The sequence below is a fragment of the Tyto alba genome, unplaced genomic scaffold (assembly GCF_018691265.1).
Source record: "Tyto alba isolate M040663 unplaced genomic scaffold, T.alba_DEE_v4.0 Super-Scaffold_10, whole genome shotgun sequence".
Taxonomy (NCBI): Eukaryota; Metazoa; Chordata; class Aves; order Strigiformes; family Tytonidae; genus Tyto; species Tyto alba.
Genome location: NW_024881262.1, coordinates 18,581,559 through 18,599,132, shown reverse-complemented (window position 1 = coordinate 18,599,132; position 17,574 = coordinate 18,581,559). Strand labels below are relative to the sequence as shown.

The 17,574-nt window shown below is 41.6% G+C and overlaps 1 protein-coding gene across 3 annotated transcripts in view; it reads right to left on the bottom strand.

Moving 5' to 3' along the window:
* Positions 1–8,503: 8,503 nt before the first annotated feature.
* Positions 8,504–17,574, bottom strand: part of PID1 (phosphotyrosine interaction domain containing 1) — an 89,878-nt gene continuing 80,807 nt past the window's right edge. For all 3 annotated transcript variants that reach the window (XM_042800554.1, XM_042800542.1, XM_009976930.3), the window contains exon 3: positions 8,504–10,480. In XM_042800554.1, coding sequence (XP_042656488.1) covers positions 10,004–10,480 — 477 coding nt within the window. In that variant the 3' untranslated portion in view covers positions 8,504–10,003. The remainder of the gene's footprint in view (positions 10,481–17,574) is intronic.

Sequence of the window (17,574 nt, the reverse complement as noted above, 5' to 3'; positions counted from 1 at the left end):
CCCACCTATTTTTTTATGCTCACGTTTTTGTGTACCATGGCTTAGTTTTGACAGTGGAGCCACCTCCAATTGCATCATGGATGGGGAGCTGATTTCCCCTACCATATTGCTCCCCCCTGGTAGCACATGGAAGAAAGACCTGGTGAGGTGACACCTCATCACCCACTACAAGTTGCATTATAGTAAATTACAAGGGCTTTTTTCTTGTATTTTTATCCTCCTCCACAGAGCACCCAAATTATGTAAGCTGTCAGGGATGCCCAGGATGACAGATACTGTAGCTCAATAAAACTCACTAAAAGCAGGTTTAATAACATGCTTTTGCTGCTTTTCTGAACTAAAAATACTAAATAGACCTAAAACTTTTTCTGAAGGTAATTCCTAGATTTCCAACAAACAGCTAAGATGAGACTCCTCCACCCAATTATTACATGCTCAATACATTGAGTTTTATCAAAAATACAGAAGAAAAATGCTGTGATTATCAATACAGAGCTAATGTCTCACCATTGTCTCCTCAGGGTGACATTTCAGAGACCAGGTCTCCTGTCGAAGCACCGGTTACCTCCCATGCAGGGAGGTTTCTGAAGGGCAAAATCCAGTGCAGAATCTGTTCTCCATTGTTTCTCAAAGCAACTCACACATTTTCCACAGAAGGGGCAGTTTAAGGATTATCACACACCAGTACAAGTCTGCTTCTTCTGTTTTTCCTATACTATTTGACCCTCATCCCTGTTGCCAACAAAATGTCCATAAATTCAATAGCTTCCAAAAGCCTGTGATAACCATGTGACACCTGCAACAGCCCAAGGATGAGGAACAGGGTTTGCAGAGCAGTTCTCCTTCCTTACCACCTCAAAACTGTTTAATTATGAAATGAGTGGAAAACCATTGCAGAACCAAAGCATCACAGAGAAGTAAGGGTACAACACTTCCCTTTTTAGCTGTTAAATGGCTGTAGATATTTTTTTTCCACATTTGCAGCTATTGTTTCTCTTGGTTCTATTAAATCTTGGTATATACCAGTTCAGAGCATTTTGATTTCCACCTTCATGAAAATTACATACATCTTGCATGGTCTGACATCACTTAATCTACAAGATTAGAGTTAATTCTCTGTTTAATTAATTAACTCCGCTGGACTGATCACACTTCTCTCTCCAGCTAAGATGAATGCAGCTGCTCATCTAAAGCATACAAATTATCTCATAGCCTAGTTATGCTGCTGACACTAGGTCATGAAAAATGTGCCAACAAAACAGAATCCCCAGTGCTCCAGTAGACAACAACGAACCTCATATTTCACTATAACTTGGCAATTAAGTAGGAAGAAATACCTCGGGAGAGGAGCCTTTCTCCAGGATTTCAAGCAGAACAAGCCGCTGCTGATGAATTAGCTGAGACCCACTGCAGCGTGCAGGCAAAATGTGAACCATGCTGAAACTCTTTGTTCTCAACATTTCTAATAGCATAAATCAGGATTCCTGTAAGTAAGGCACAGGGAATGAGGCGACTTGCTGCACGAGGCCATGCTGCCTTAGGGATGCTCAGCATAATTCAGCATTGAAACAGATGAAGCACTGTCAGCCTGTCAGGCACCCCAGCCCGTGAGAGCACCCCACAGCCAGTGATGCCAGGGCTTCCATGGCCCCACGTACCTTCCCATGTACCCACTGGTAGCTGCTGTCCCACAGACACATGTGCCATCAGGGACCACCAGTCCTGTCCCATGCCACCATCCTGACATCAAGACTTTAATGACCTGAGGCAGTACAGACATGGTTGCCCTAGTGCATGCACACCAAGAGAGACCTGTAATGAGTCAATTAGTATATGCTGGGTAATTATTGCTGGTCATCCCTCTGCAAATTGCAGGAAGGAGACCAGGGCCTTTCTCCCTCTGCTCAGCACAGACTAACGCATTACCATATAAACACTTCCACAACACTGATAAGAAAAGATGTATTTTTCTGACATGTTACACAAATTTAATCAGAGCATGCTACCTGCAGAAGACATTGCAATAGCCCAGGAGGCAGACCACAGTTTGCTGGAAGTGACAGTGACCTCCTCCCGGGGATGCTGAGGACAGGCAAAGCAGGACGGCCGAGCCATGGCAGAGGAACGGGTACAGGGATTACGCAGCTCCTCTCACAGTAGACCTGGCTCCAGCTCATCCCATGCCATTCCTTTGCTACTGAATGGAAAAGGCTATTAGAAACAGGGAAGAGAGACGCAAATGCCTTTTCTTTGTGTGGCCAGAGTTGACACAAAGAAACACAAAGAAATCTGCCTGAAAACCCCAGAGAGAATCAGGTTCTAAACCATTTAGGAGAGACTGGGTAGGTGTGAAGCAGGGTCTATTAATCAAGCACAGTTTCAGATTTCACCTGTTTCTGCACTGGGATAGACCTGACATCTTTTAAAGATATAAAAATATCCCACAGTTGACTATATCATCATTATACCTCGTTTTTTCTTTCTAGAGGAGTTTCCTTTGAAGTTCCTCTGTGTATTTCATTATTGTCTTGGGATCTGGAAAAGTTATTGTAACTTGAAACCACCAGATCTGGAATCCATTAAAGATGAGACCGAGCCTGGGAGCACTGGCATGGTACGAAGCACTCAGCCACGACAATTCAACCCAACTGTGCAAAAAAACCTTGATTAATTGTATCCTCAGTAATTACATCTAAAACTATTTCTACTATCTCTAATTGAGAGGCAAATTGATAGAAGTAACTTACTTTTTCAGATACACGTGACCCATATCAACTTTGAAAAATTACTCACTTTCCAAGAATGAAATCCACTCCTGCCCATCATTCTCAGAAAATCCATACTGCCCACAGAAAAATATATCAGCCACATTATGCATTATTCATAGAATTATAATGTTGCTCTCTTTCCAAAAGCAATACAATTTACAAGAAAATAACAGAGGATTTAACACAGAATGCAATCAAAGAATAATAGATAAAAGTTATCTAGTACTATTGTCCCACTTTGATGGTGGAAGTTGGGGGAAGAGATGCTTTCGTCTGCACAGTAACAGCCCCCTCGTGAAAGGACATGTGGATTCTGTACCACGCAACATGTACAGTAATTAAAAGGCCCTCCTTTGCCATGAGAGCCAGGCTACTTCTAACGGCAAGTTTTCAGTAAGTGTTTTCACCTTCCCAATGTAAGCGCACAAACAAGTCACTGCATTAATATGTGAGCAGTTTTCTCCTGATGAGAAAACATTAACAGCCTTTTCACCTACACCTTCCACCACAGACATTAAAAACCAAACCAAACCAAAACAACCCCCCCCAGACTCCCCCTCCCATCTTTCTAGCAATGACTGGAAATCATGCTTACTGCCTCATGACTTATTGCTAAAGTGTTCCTGTGTCAGGCTCAGGCTTCGTCACCTTAGGCTCTTAGTACAGCATTAGGATTATCATCAAATGTACTACCAGGACCTGCTCAGTAGATAGAGATTGTTACTCCAAATATTTTTAATGCTTCCTCAGTTGTACATTAGAAACCTATTTTCTCACTTCCAGTTTTTCTGAAAAGAGCTTGCAGCAACTCACCTCTCTTGCTGAGAATATGTGATTTGAAGCTCCTCTCTCTTTCAGTGTAAATCAGGTATGTAATTATTTGAAATCAACCAACTGATGGAAAAGGGGAAGGGAGAGAGACGGTGGCACCCAAGGAGTCGACAGAGCACCCTGCCATGGGCATGTCCCATCAGAATGCAGAAACTCACTGCTGCTGCGCACGCCTCATGAAGGCCCGGCACTGGGCAGGAGTCCAACCTGCACAAACACAACTACCTCCAGGCACTGGCCATACCAGAGCATCCCTAACCCCACCACCATCATGGAAACTGAGCACAGCGCATTTATTCATTCCAGTGAAGACTTTCCTATCACTTAAATGTACCAGGGGTCTCTGATGCACTGATCACAGAAAGTTCTCTAACACCTTATCCTCACTCCTCAATCTTCACTGAATTGTTAGGTTTGGGGAAGCCCTTCAAAGAACAATGAACTACCCAGGTTTTCACATATCCTGTTCATGTTCAGACAGCAAAAATCTCAGCCTGGCCATCTCCATTATCCCGTAGACATACTTCCCTGCTGGGGCCTTGCTGTGCCCTTCCACCCCCCATGCAGCGTTAACAGCCTGCAGCTTTAACCCCATTTCCAGCACATGGTCAGCACGTGCATCACGTCTGCTTCTAATGCATTTCACAACCCTCTTCAGGGAAGGCACCATGGAAGACAGGATAACATCTCTCCAAACATGTGATGATTTTCAATAAATCATGGAATTTGCTTCAATGGCCCTGATCAAAATTAATTACAATCCTAAATGAAGAAATTGTCATGGTGCTTACAATGAATTACTGCCATACAAGAGACGTCTTCCCAAACTTCAAGCTTAGCCTGCACAACTTAGTTATAAATATTCAAACCAACAGCCTGACCCAACTTTCTTAGAGCCTCCTGCAGCTATCCAGCAACACATCTGTCCCAGCCCAGCCTCCTGCAAAAGCCATGCCCCCAGTGCAGGCACACTGGCCCCTACGGCTGCAGAGACATGAACTCCAGGGCCGTGGGCCCTGCTGGGGCGGGAGGGATCATCCCTGGCCTTCCTCCAGCCCAGCCCCAGGGCAGTGGAGAAGTCATGTCCTGGAGATAAAAGAGCCTGGGGACAATGGGCAAAAACAGACAGCAGTGATCAATTGTACAAGGAAAGGAAGGAATAATTTTAAAGGATGTCAACAAAAAAGGAACATTTAAAAAACACCCTGTATCTGTTTAAAATTACGTTAGAAAAATGGTATAATGAATGTCCCTGTTTTCACAAAAGGATATATTCTCTTACAGTAAACTCTTGGCAGACTGAACACTCTAGTCTACAGGATAACAACCATACATTTAAGCTATCACTTCCCAATTATACACAAATCAATAATTCACTGCCACAGGGAAAAATGAGCCCAATCATACATCATTCTTACAGCAGCTAATTGGGCATGCAGCGGGCCAGCTCTGGTGGTAAATGGTAAATAATGAATATAGTATATCAAATTTTGCATGTAGACTGACAAGTTAATTTGCTTCCCACTAAACAAAAAGGACTTTTTAAGAAGTAAACCATTTATCTCAACACAAACATGCAAGATTGCCTTCACACATGCACCTACCATTACGTATGTCCATCATACAGAAAATATTTATTAACAAGCATCATGTTTCAAAATGTATGTGTGTACACGTATATGTATATTCATATATATATTTGTATACAGACACACAGAGAACCTTACAATTCACATAAAATTCACTGTGAATACATGGATATTTAAGTCTCAAAGCTTCCAAGAATAACATACATATGTAAAGTTTTCTAAGAGACTGATATGGGGTTGCCTCTGCATCAAAGGCTTCTCAATCACATGCCATTTATTTGCAGGTTTTAGGAAAATTAAATGTAATTCATTGGCAATGTCCAATTGCTTTTTCATGTAAAAATGAAGCCGCTTACTACTAGAAAGTTAGGGTGTGGAACCAGCTGCAGAGGGGTTTTTTTGTTTGGTTGTGTTTTGGGTGTTTTTTTTTTAAACAAAGCAAAACAAACCATAAAGCTGTTCTTAGGGGCCTTGGATTTCAAAACATGAAAGAAATTACTCTGCTTTTCTCCTTCCACACAGGCAAAAACCCCATACACATCTAAGCAATTCTTGAGCAACCTGTGCTCGCTAGTGCAGTGTGTTGCTCTCCCATAGCACAACCGCTCCTGAGATATAATCATTCACTCACAGCTCCCCAGAAGACTTGGTATAAACAGAAGATATTTAGACTTCAGAGACTGAAAACTGAACAAACTTACTCTACACAGAATAACACTTACTTTCTTTTTTCTTAAGGTAGTTAGAAATATTGAGATCACCTTGACAAAGCACTGGTGATGTTGAATATTGTTGTCGAGGTGTAATGCACTAAATGCTCTCTACTTTTTCTGCAATTCTAATAACACATTAGATTTTCAACCCTTTTCTACTCTCCCCTACAAACAGAAGAGGGAAAGAAATCTCTTACGTGTTTTCCTGGCTGATGCTGAAGGAACTCGTCAAACCACAATGGGATGCAATGAGATCCAAAACTGAGCTCTTTGTAGTTGAAAAGGAAAGCCTTTAGCCAACTGGGAATGACTTCTGATGGAAACTTTATGATTTTTCTTTTCCAACAGATTAATTGAAGGAAAAGTTTAACTTGATGTTTCATGGTGGTATCTATTGGCAACGGATATTCAGTGATAACTGATATGCTCACCATTTAGGAGTAAAAGCTTTTCTCCATCATGCAAATGGCATCACACATTTGGCATTGATAATGCAGATGGATTTGGTCTCAATCCCAAATTATCTAAGGATCCAAACTCATGATACTGATTATTTTTCAAATCTCATGTTTTCTAACACAAACTGAAGATCACATTCCCTCATACACCCTTGCATGTTTGAACCTTTAGAAAATAGCCAGTCTGTGTTTCAAAGGGTCTGATTTTCTAATCACAGGGACTAGAATTTTCTCCTTTGTATTATATTTTTATCATTCAAAATTTTTGTGCAATTCACAGCTTGCAAATGCTGAGGAATTAGCACAGATGCCACAATATCAAATACCTTTGCGAGAACTCGTCAACCCACTGTAAAGCAGTGCAAGGTCAGCAAAGTCTGCACACACAGTAGCCACCTTGCACAATGGTCCTTTCAGGGTCATAATCAGCACCTAGGAACAGATATCCAAATGCACATAGGCAACCAGCAAACAGGCAAGCCCTACATTCCCAAAAGCGTCAGCTTCTCTGACACCAAGCCATGAAAGGTGACAGTCCAAAACCAAAACCGAGTAACCTGCGCCCCCATCACCGAACGAGTGCACTGTGGTGCTGCTAATGCCAAATGCATGATGCTGTGCCCTGACACGAAGCATCACCATAGACAATGATCTGCAGACAAAACAGCTTAAAATCACTCTCTCAGATTACTCCTTTTCTGGGTAACACCACATGGCTGTTGGCTACAGTGGGGGAGTAATGCCATAGCCCAGGGCTCTTGCTGACAGATGCTGCCAGTCACAGATGTGACAAGGGGAGAAGCAAGACACCACATCAGGGTGTAGAGTAAAAGCACACTGGAGCCACCCTTTGCATTTCTGTCTATGGTTTCTGTGTGTTGCCCACAAATAAAACCAGCTCTGTTTGCAGAAATTCAGATTGTCCTTAAACAAACAAACAAACAAAACAACACAACAAACAACAAAAACCCCAACAAAGGTATTCTTTACATAAACCACACCTGCAGGTGACTTAGGATCTTCTCAACAGATCCCAGTAACTAAAAGACCATGATTAAAAATAGAATGATGTCAACATTTGTGTCCAGTTAGTTGTACTCTGGCATGGACTGCTTGGTGAGAAGGGCAGGCAGCATCACTCAGAAGGATCACACCCATTCCCCTGTCAGGAACACACCCCACACTTGGAAGTGTTTGCTCCAGAAGTGGAAATCCCAAACCCAAATCACATGCCACAGTCCTCTGCAGGGCAGGCAGGAGGCTCCTCAGCTCCTGTGTGTGAGGAGGGCTGGCATCTTCTTTCTCCCGCTCCCACACTTGAGCTGCCTTCAGTTTAGAGCTTGGACTTTCAGTCAAACATCTCTGTTGTCAGCAGGGACATCTGGCTGAGAGGATGAAACCGGGGATTTCACACGTTGACTCACAGCAGCTTTGGTGCCACAGCATCCAAACAAGTAAAAAAACTAACGCATGATTACAGCTCTAGGCAAAAGAAAATAATTTGACAAAAGTTGAAGGAAGCTTTGCCTAAATTTGCTTTTAGGCAAAAAGACAGATACATACCTGGCAGTATGCCTTTTTTTCTTTTCTTTTTTTTTTTTTTTTGACCAGCATATAGCCCATATGTGACCCTCCACTTCCAAATTAATATTGTGGGAAGAAAAAAATAAATAATTTCTGAACCCATATTTGGAAACACTGGACCATTCAAAGATTCAGAGAGAAACATTTCTGAAAACTGCCGGCCTGGTGTTTTATTTCCCATCCCACCATTGAAGGCCACTCCTGAGCCACTCTGTGATTTCTGAAGCAGGGCAAGATACTCCTCCCACTCAGCAGAGCTCATTTCAACTGGCCAGGTGTGTGTGCAGGCAGGTATCTCTGTCAACTCCTGCAAAGCAAAAATTATAAATCATGTCCACACACAGAGAAGTTAATAAAAAAATCTCACAGCAATAATTTACCTAAATATTCAAAAGAAAATTATTTTTAAATATTAAAGGTAATTCTCATAGAGACTGATGTAATACTAAATTGAAATATATTAACATTTTCATTCCACTAAATGAAATGAACACAGAACCCACACACATATAAAAACCCCACAGAGTTTGAATTGGAAAGAGCGCTTAGAACTCCCAAAATTTAACTCAAAACATTTTTTTTTATTAAAGTATGAATGCATTTATGCTGGAGAATAGTTTACATACATTGTAAAGCAACAAGCATATTCTCAAGAGGTGTGGGCCCTCCTCAATATGTCTCCATGTTCGATCTACATGCTTTAACACTGGACTCACACATACACTCTCACATACAAACATATAGACCCACAAAACAGGCAGAGCTATCTCCTTTGATTAGCTTTCTTTATTTTAAGGCTTCTGTAAGGTGCCCTAGTGCCCCTAACATTACCATAATTATGAACAAAATTGTATAAAGGAGCAGCATTACTTGCAAACTACTGATCTGCTCTCAGCCTTAAAAAATATCAAGTGAAACAAGTTTTTCCTTTTATTTGAGTTTTATTAAACATCTGCATTTAAGAAAGGCATGACTGTATATCTGTGAACAAGGAAAGATACGGGAATCTTAACACAAGCTTCTCAACCAGAACAGATGCTCAAACCTGACTCCTAAGGGACCATTTCCTTTGATCTTTACAGTAATGCAGCCCTGGCTGTGCGACGAGGCACTACAAGCTCCATCCCACCAGGGCCACTTGATCAGCAATGTGGAGACCAGTAACATGGAGTTGAGGCTACCATGTTCCCATCACTTCAGACCTGAGGTTGATGAGAAGTCACAGTTCAAATACTGACAGACTCAAGTGTCCCTCAACTCCTACCAGTGGGCCTCCCTCCAGTGGACCACATCAGGGTTGGAAAATGCACAGACAGTGGTGCTGGCTCTCTGTACCCCTAGCCAGTGTGGAATATTTTTGCCCACCCGTTTTTGGTATCCTGCAGTATATAGTCTGAAACTGTAACTACTGGTGTTGAGTGAAAGATGTGGCAGCAGGTAAATTAAGAAAATAGGTACAATGAATAAAATAAAGGATAGCATATGATATAATGTGTACATACAAGCATCTTCTTTCATTTTTTATCTGTGAAATGTGAATTAACTGCAGAATGCCAGGCCATTAGTCTAAAAGGCTATACACAGCTGTCTTAGCCTACGTACAATCAAGGATTTTTGTGATGCATCATGGAGAAAGATTCTTTGAGAACCATTAGGGCTTTCCAGGTCTGCTTGCTCTTGTGCATCAGCCCCCAGCTAGGAATGCCAGAAGATCAACTAATAAAATTGCCTGACCAGTCTTGTGAGACAAACAGAAATGACCCTGCTTCATGGTATGCACCTGAACTAAAGAGACAAGAAAGGGACAGTGTTGGGTGGGTGAGAAAGATGGGGAAGGGTGCTTTTTTTCTTCTCTTTTACAACAGCAGCAGATTTCAATGTAACATAATTGCTTTAATGATCTATATCTGTAGGTACTGAATTGCTCTTTTGATTTAAAAACCTGGTCAGACAAGTGTTTGGCAGTCCTTTTATTCCCCAGTTTCAATTGTTGCTTATTCATCTATCAGCTCTCATTCCCCAGGCCATTTCTGCCTTTGATGAACCATGTATGAGTTCAGTCAGCCATCGTCAGATTCAAATTCATGAGACACTTCCTCTGATGAGCTGTTCCTGTGGATCCGGCCATCACTTTTCATGCTGTGAAAAGTTTTCTTAAAGGCCTCCATCATGGCATGGGCCAGCTTCTTGGCCTCCAGCTTGCTCTCACACTCTACAGCATGGCAGTCCATCTGGTAGGACAAGTCATCGTTGATCTCCCGATAGACCCAAGCAAAGATGTTTGGGCTGACGTTGTGGTCAGCAGTGCAGTAGGCTATACGTGCTACCTGAAAGGTATCCATGTGGACTGTTGCCTCACCTTTGAGGTCCAGATGATGCAGCCAGACTTGGAAAGGGCGAATTTCCAGAAGGGCGTTAGCTGGGTAAATATCCTCCCTGGCGAGTGTGTGTTTCTTCCATAATTCAATGACTGGTTTCTCTGTGCAGCCTGACAAAAACTGCATCCCTGTTGTGGAAACCTTACCCAAATACGTAACCTGCAAAGAAGAGCAAAGATACGTGAAACACAGACAGCAGACTCAGCATTGCTTTCTGCCATCCCAGGGAATTTTCCTTTTTCTGGAAAATAAAATCCCTGCAAACTCCCCCGTTTCCCCACCATTTTCAGTAAAACAGTTTTCAGATGCTGAATTCACCATTCAAACCCTGATGTTAAAAATATTCTGCCCCTGAGTTTGAAGGGATTTCACTCTCTTCAGCTCCCCTGGAAAGCCCACCTTTAGAGCCTGTGACTGTATCTCTAAGCTCAGGTTAGCAAGTCTAAGTGCCAGTGGAGCAGGTCCCAGGTACTTGTGATGCTAACCACTTCTTTTTCTTTCTACTTTATTCAGATGCTTTATTTGTATCCTATTTCAAACATTAATATTAGGGAGACTGAAACATTCTCAGTTTGATAATGCAAGGCTGCAGGGAGTCAGACAAGCACGATCACAGCAGAGATTTTAAACAGTTTGAATATTTTTTTTCCAAAATGATCCTGTTTTTCCACCACTTATGCTGTTTCTACTTAAGTATTAAGCCAGGAATAGCTCAAAGCTGTTCAAAACTCTATCCTTGAGCAGGGCTGAGACATTTATTACATCAATTTAAGAAAATATGTTGTGAAAAAAATATTTAGTAATAAATCTACCTTAGTTTAATCACATCATCTCTGTGCTTTCCTGTCAAGCTCTTTCGAGTAAATATCCTGTTATCCAATCTGCACAGGAAAGCAAGGTGTTTTTAGCACCCTTACTGTTTTTCAGTCACCAAAAAACAAATTCGCTGAGGTCCCTATCAAAATTCTATATTAAACCTGTGCAGAAACATTCCCCTGAATCTGTGCAGCTGCTAAAGAGGCTTTCTTCCACTGACAGCTGAATGGAAGATTATTTTATCTGGGAAAAGGGATTTTCTCCAGAAAAGACAGACACCACATAAATACAATTAGGCAGATTATTCTGTTTATTGCTGTTGTCAGAACGGTGCATTTAAGAACAACTATAAGAAAGCAAAATTGCTTCTAATTTGTCTCTTGCAGCAGTAACTACTTGAGACAGAATCTTGCGCCTCTTGCTTGATGTCTTATAATCTCATATGCATTTTACTCAGGGTGTTTGGAGGTAAAAAAGTAATCACACACACTTTCCAAACTAATTTCTTAAAAATTCTGTATTAATCACAGAGTATCAGCTATTTTAATTTTGTATATGTTTTAAGAAATGCGAGGAAAAATTAAGGGATTTCCACATTTAAACACATTTAAAAAATCATACCCACAAGCAATACAGGATTTGTATTCCCTGCAAACAAAATTTTCCACAAGAAAAATATTTTGCTGCAAGCTTCATAAGTTTTGTTAAACTCAGAGACCTAAATTAAGCCATAATTAAGGAAAAAGCTTACAAAACATTATTGGAAGTCTGTGTGGCTTAATCACACCTGCCAAAAAAGTAACTTCATAGCATTGACCTTTCAAACTGGGAAGTCTTATTCTTTGCCTATAAATATTCATGCTTTGCACCGGGAATATGTTAAATCTTATAATGCTTTAAATTTTTTGGAACAGTGGGAAACACAACAGCTAGAACAGTTAACAAGGCAGGACCTACCAGAGTTATGCTTTATTTTATTTTATGAGTGATGAGAGTTGAGATCCCTAAAGTACCATAGAATAACTTAAAAGAAAACCTCAGAGCTCATAGTGCCAACTAAACACATATAAACAGCACATACAAGACCAAAGAGGAATGTGTCTGCAACATACTGGAGGGTATTTCAACACATACCCACAGTCATATTGCTTTGAAAAGATCAATACCAGTGTGCAAATTTGCACACTCAATATACCCTCCAAAGCACCATTTCATATTCACAAGCCAGCTAACAAAAGACTAACACACACTGCAAATTTAGTGAGCAATTGGGGTTAGATTCAAAGCACATCACGGTAACAGAAGTCCTTCACCGACTTCAAAGAGATTTGCGCAAAGCCTTTAAACCCTGAGGAACAGAGAATTATCCTCTTGCTTGTGCACTTTGTCACTGCCCAAACACAGCTCTGAATCCCTGGCCGCAGGAGACATGCTGCCACAACTGCAACATTTTGTCCCCCCAGCTGCAGTTTGGAGAAGACAGGCATCACTTGAAGCATGCAGAAATAAGCACCTCTTGTTAGTGCACAACAGTATATGCAGGGAATTGTTTCATTATGGGCTTGAGGTTGACAGAACATCAGCAGCCCTGCCGCAATGGTGTGAGGAATGGGAGAGGAGAGGAAAGCAAATGCAGCTACATCCCACTTCAGAGGCATTGTTACAGGCCATTGCAGGCAGTTAGCACTGCTGAGCTTGGTGTGGCAGATTCTCCCCCAGCACACAGAACATCAGCTTCCCAGCATGGGTGACTCCCAAGTGGTGCTCAGGACACCTCTGGCAGCTGAGGAGCAAGACTGGAGCAGGTTGTCACACGGGAGTGTAAATTGAGTTTAATGTTCTCTCTGTTCCTTCCCCGCTGCTAACTGCAATCCCATGTTGGCCATCAAGCCATGTGCGGCCTGCCTAAATGCGAAGTTACAAAAAAATAATGTATTCCTTAGAAATAAAGTATTTGTATTTTACAAAGAAAAGCAGCCAATGCAAAAGTAAATAATAAGAAGGTTGGGATGATGACTTGTTTACCAAAATGGGATGTAATGGTCTGATTTACTGTCCCAGTTCTGTCACAGTATAAATGTGTAGAAAACTTTGGAAAGTTGCTTCCTTTAACACCACCTTGCATCTCCATTATATAAATTTCATTTTCCTTTGAGGACACATTCATAAATATTTTTAAGGTGCTTATGCATTACAACAAGGAGTTCACAGGAGAGAGAGTAAACAAAACCTCTGGTTCAGAGTCTCTTCTGTAGCGTGTCTTACATAGAAACAGCAACACCTACTAATGCTGCTATTTTTTGTTTCTTTTTAAACAAATGATCATTTTTTTCCTAGTTGATACACACACATTTCACAAGACTAGCATTACCGAAGCTCTTAGTGAAGACAGATGTCTAACATTTCATTGCTTTATGGTCCCCTGTTAAATACAGAACAGGGATGCAGGGGCTAGCAAGACACCTTGAATATTTGATACTTAAAAAAGCAGTATCCCGTTCAGAACACAGTTTTCTTCTTGATTAAATATCATCTACATGTTATCCATTACATATTAATCCATCCAGAGCTGGCAAATTTAGCAGCTCAGATATTAACATTTGCATAATTGCAGGGACAGTACCAGTATGAACCATAGCCAGCAAATGATAAATTTATAGGTCATTTCTCCCTGAGCTCTCAGTTACAAGGTTATTCGACAAGCAATGCTCCCTGCATTTCAGCTCCTACCTCATCACATCTCACAGCACACCCACCTTGCTTTGAAAGTCCAGAAACCACTGACCACACACATCATTAGAGTAAATCCATTACAGTACAACCATCTTCCTTTCTGATTTCCAAGTACACCAACCAAAGATCAAAGAAAAGATTATTCCTTCCATTATCAGGTGGAAAAGGCAAAAATTCCCACTGGTGGTCTTTTCCATTAAAATCAATGGTGTCTCATCAGTATGAAGCCAGCGGAAAGTATAATAAAAAAAAAAAGAATTTCATCATTAATACTCATAAGAACCAGATGTGAAGAAAGACATCATCATCCTGCTTATTATTATTGTTATCTTCATCATTATTATTATGTGTGCATGTGCAAACACATACTGAAGAAATGCCTGAACAGAATCAGCTGTGTAGCCTTACTAACTAGAGAGTAATCATTGAAAAGGACTGGCAATAGCCACAGCTCAGGATTAAAGCCACATGTATCATAATACAACTCTGACCACCAAAGTTTACTAGGAATGAATAATGCTTTTCCGTCCTCCAAAACATTGGACAGAGGTCACTTGGCAGCAAACATCACTCCAGGAAGATGACTAATTTGTGACAGCATGGCATGTCCTATAGCCAGTGTCATCCTATACACATCAAGGCCAGTAGCCACGTTCCCTCCCCTCTAGCCTCAGTGTAAGGCAGATTAGCCACAAGTTGGTTGTAACGTGTAAATTATGACCAAGCTATTGCAGCTTTTAGCTGTTTTGAACACTGTGTTTTAAATGAGAAAAGGAATGGAAAAGCCAGCTGAATACCACTGTGTTAATCTTAAGCAATAAAGGCATATCATATCATATCATAATTTCTTCCAGGGGCAGGAATACTTTTTTTTTTTACGGCATTTTCAGTCCTTTGGTTTGTCTGTTCCATCTTTCCCATGGATTTCTGGAAGATGAAGCTCACAACTTCTTGTGCATGTTAAAAATTACCCACATTCTTTCCAGCCTTTCTATGGCAAACTGGCATTTTCCATCTGATCCTTCACTCCCTGACAAGACACTGTCCCCCAACATGACATAAAATACACTTGTGGTTTCAGCACTTCTGTGTTTGCAAGCATTCAAACCTTTAGCAAAAGCCAAGATGCTCTGAAGAGCTCCTTATTTCACCCTAGAGTCTTGCCAACATCAGTGCCAGTATCTGACAAAACTGTCCACAACAGAAAAATGCTGTGCCTTTGCCCTTCCATAACACAGCTACAGTCATCTGGCATGTAGAGATGTCTCATGTCAAAGGACATGAAGACTAACTGATGACATCTTTCATGCACTGTCCTGGACACACAAAAACATCTGAGTATTTTGACGTTGTTTTCAATCCCTTAAGTCCAGTGACACACAGTGAAAATATCTTTTAATAACTAGGCTCAAGAGCTTACCAATTTTGAAAAGATCAATACAGCAGCTGCCATATACATTTTCATTTCTAGCACAGCACAATTTGTCAGAAGTAATAAGAGGGTCTTACTTTCCATACTCAATTCTTTTCTTTATCATTGACCTCACATTGTTTATTTGCACCTCACGAGATAAAGAACAGCTTAGCCCTTGCATGTGTTGATCTGACTTCAGATCTGACTCCCCTATGGACTGTAAGTCCATGTTGCTCCTAACTCATAAGCCTCTGTTGGGCATCTAAAGTTAGGTGGCCCAATTTCTTTTTCTCCCTCAGTTTCCTGTCCCCAGTCCACAGACTATCATTGCTTCAAGAAAGCAAATCCAAGTTGTAAAGATCCATAATTATTACATTACACAAAGGCAGAGGGTCTCTTGGCACAGGAGTCTGGCACAGGAACACATACACACACAGGACTCTGAGCTCTCTCTCTATTCAAGACCATGATCAAAAGACCATATGGAAAATTAACTACTTAGTTATTTAATATAAGTATTTCTTCCACACCAGATAATGAGGGTATTTCTCACTAAAATTAACAAAGAAAATTTTAAAATTAAAGCAAACAAGAACACTGAACTTGAACCAGCAGGTATTTATTCTGCATATTTGCAGTCACTAGAGCATACCCTAGAGGATCTTGAATCTTATGCAAATCTAGTAACAGCTGACTGTCTCTTTCATCTATCTGTGGTTTAAAATAAACATTCTTTTAGCCTCAAATCTGGTCTAGTTGCAGCTGATTATATTTGACCCAAGACAGTAAGATATTCCTCACTTAAAGGTGAGGCAAGCAGAGGTAATGAGACATTTTCTTCCTGAAATCAGAAGAATTTCTCCTGTGGCAACTTCAGGGCACATGGTAATGAAAAAAACAATTGGAAAGGTCTGTCACAGGATGCACAGGTATAGACCCTCCAGTCAACAAGTAAACCATCAGCTTGTCCCAGCCAAGCAAGAAGCACCAACCTAAAGATTGGGTAAACTCATGAAAATGTTTAAGAGGAATACAGAGGAGACCTGAAGAAAGGAGAAACCAAAAGCAGGTTTGGGAGGATGTGTGCATGTCTTGTTACGAATAGCTGCTGGAACACAGATTAACGTGCAGGCGTTCTCTGGGTTAGCAATACAAAAGCACATGATGAGAAAGCCCAAGCTTCACTGGCCTCCATGCACATATTGTTGAGGCCAGAACAAAGCAAGTTCAATTACCACATCATTACCAGGCCTGGAAAACACTGCAAGAAGCTGCTGCTCAGAAAAGCTGTGCTCGGGCCTCCCTGTGCCCCAGCAGCCAGCCACACCACTAGGCACTAGGCCTGGTAAAGTCCAAAGCTGTCTGGATACTGCCCCATATCCTCCAGTGCCTCCAAAAGGCATCATAAGATTGCATTAGATGTGGTCCTGGTGGATCCCAGACATCACCTTTTTTACTTCAGAGACAAAAATAAATAAAAATATACATAAGAAAAAAAATAAGATTAAAAGGGCATGTTTCCCTATGGCACCGCCACCTGGAATACCTCCCCTTCATGCAGCATGTTACCCTCCCATTCCTGGTCACAAAGCTTTGGAGAGACTCTCTGAGGAGCCCTGGGCAGCCTGGCAGGACCTTCCAGTATGTCTGCCGGCCCCTTGGGGCTGGGGGACACAGTGCAGTGTTTGGAAAACCGTCCAGAAGACAAGGTGGTCAGCAGGGAGCTTCACTGCAATGGCAGCGTGCACAAAGCCCACAGTTCCTCCCACGCTGGGTGGCTGAGGAGGGTCAGGGCTCACCAGAGGGTCACACAGCTTTGAGTACTGAAACTGGATTATTTTATACACAACGGAGCTGGGATACAAGCAAGACAGGCCTGCAGCAGGCTGCCTGGCAGCTCGGTCAGTCATGACACATCTTTCATTTCAGTAAAAGCAAATTTAGCTGTAGAGTCATTTGCAACATCTTTAATTAAGACACCCAACTCCTGGTGCAGAGGGAGCGCTCTGTGCCAGCCAGGGTGTCTGTCTCACCGCACCACTGCAGCAGCTCAGCAATTCTTGCCCTCAGGCACAGTGACTCTGCTTCAGGCTGGCGGCTTTGGGATTTAAAGCCAAAACCTGCTTTTTGGCTCTGGAGGAAAAACAAAAATATCTCAGACATTCCACTGGATCACTGAGCAAATACCGTGAACTGCATTCAAGCAACGTTTGCTTAAATAAGACCCAACAAACTAACTCAGTTAAGGAAAAAGGCTGCACAGTCACTGCCTATCACTGCTTCCTCACCC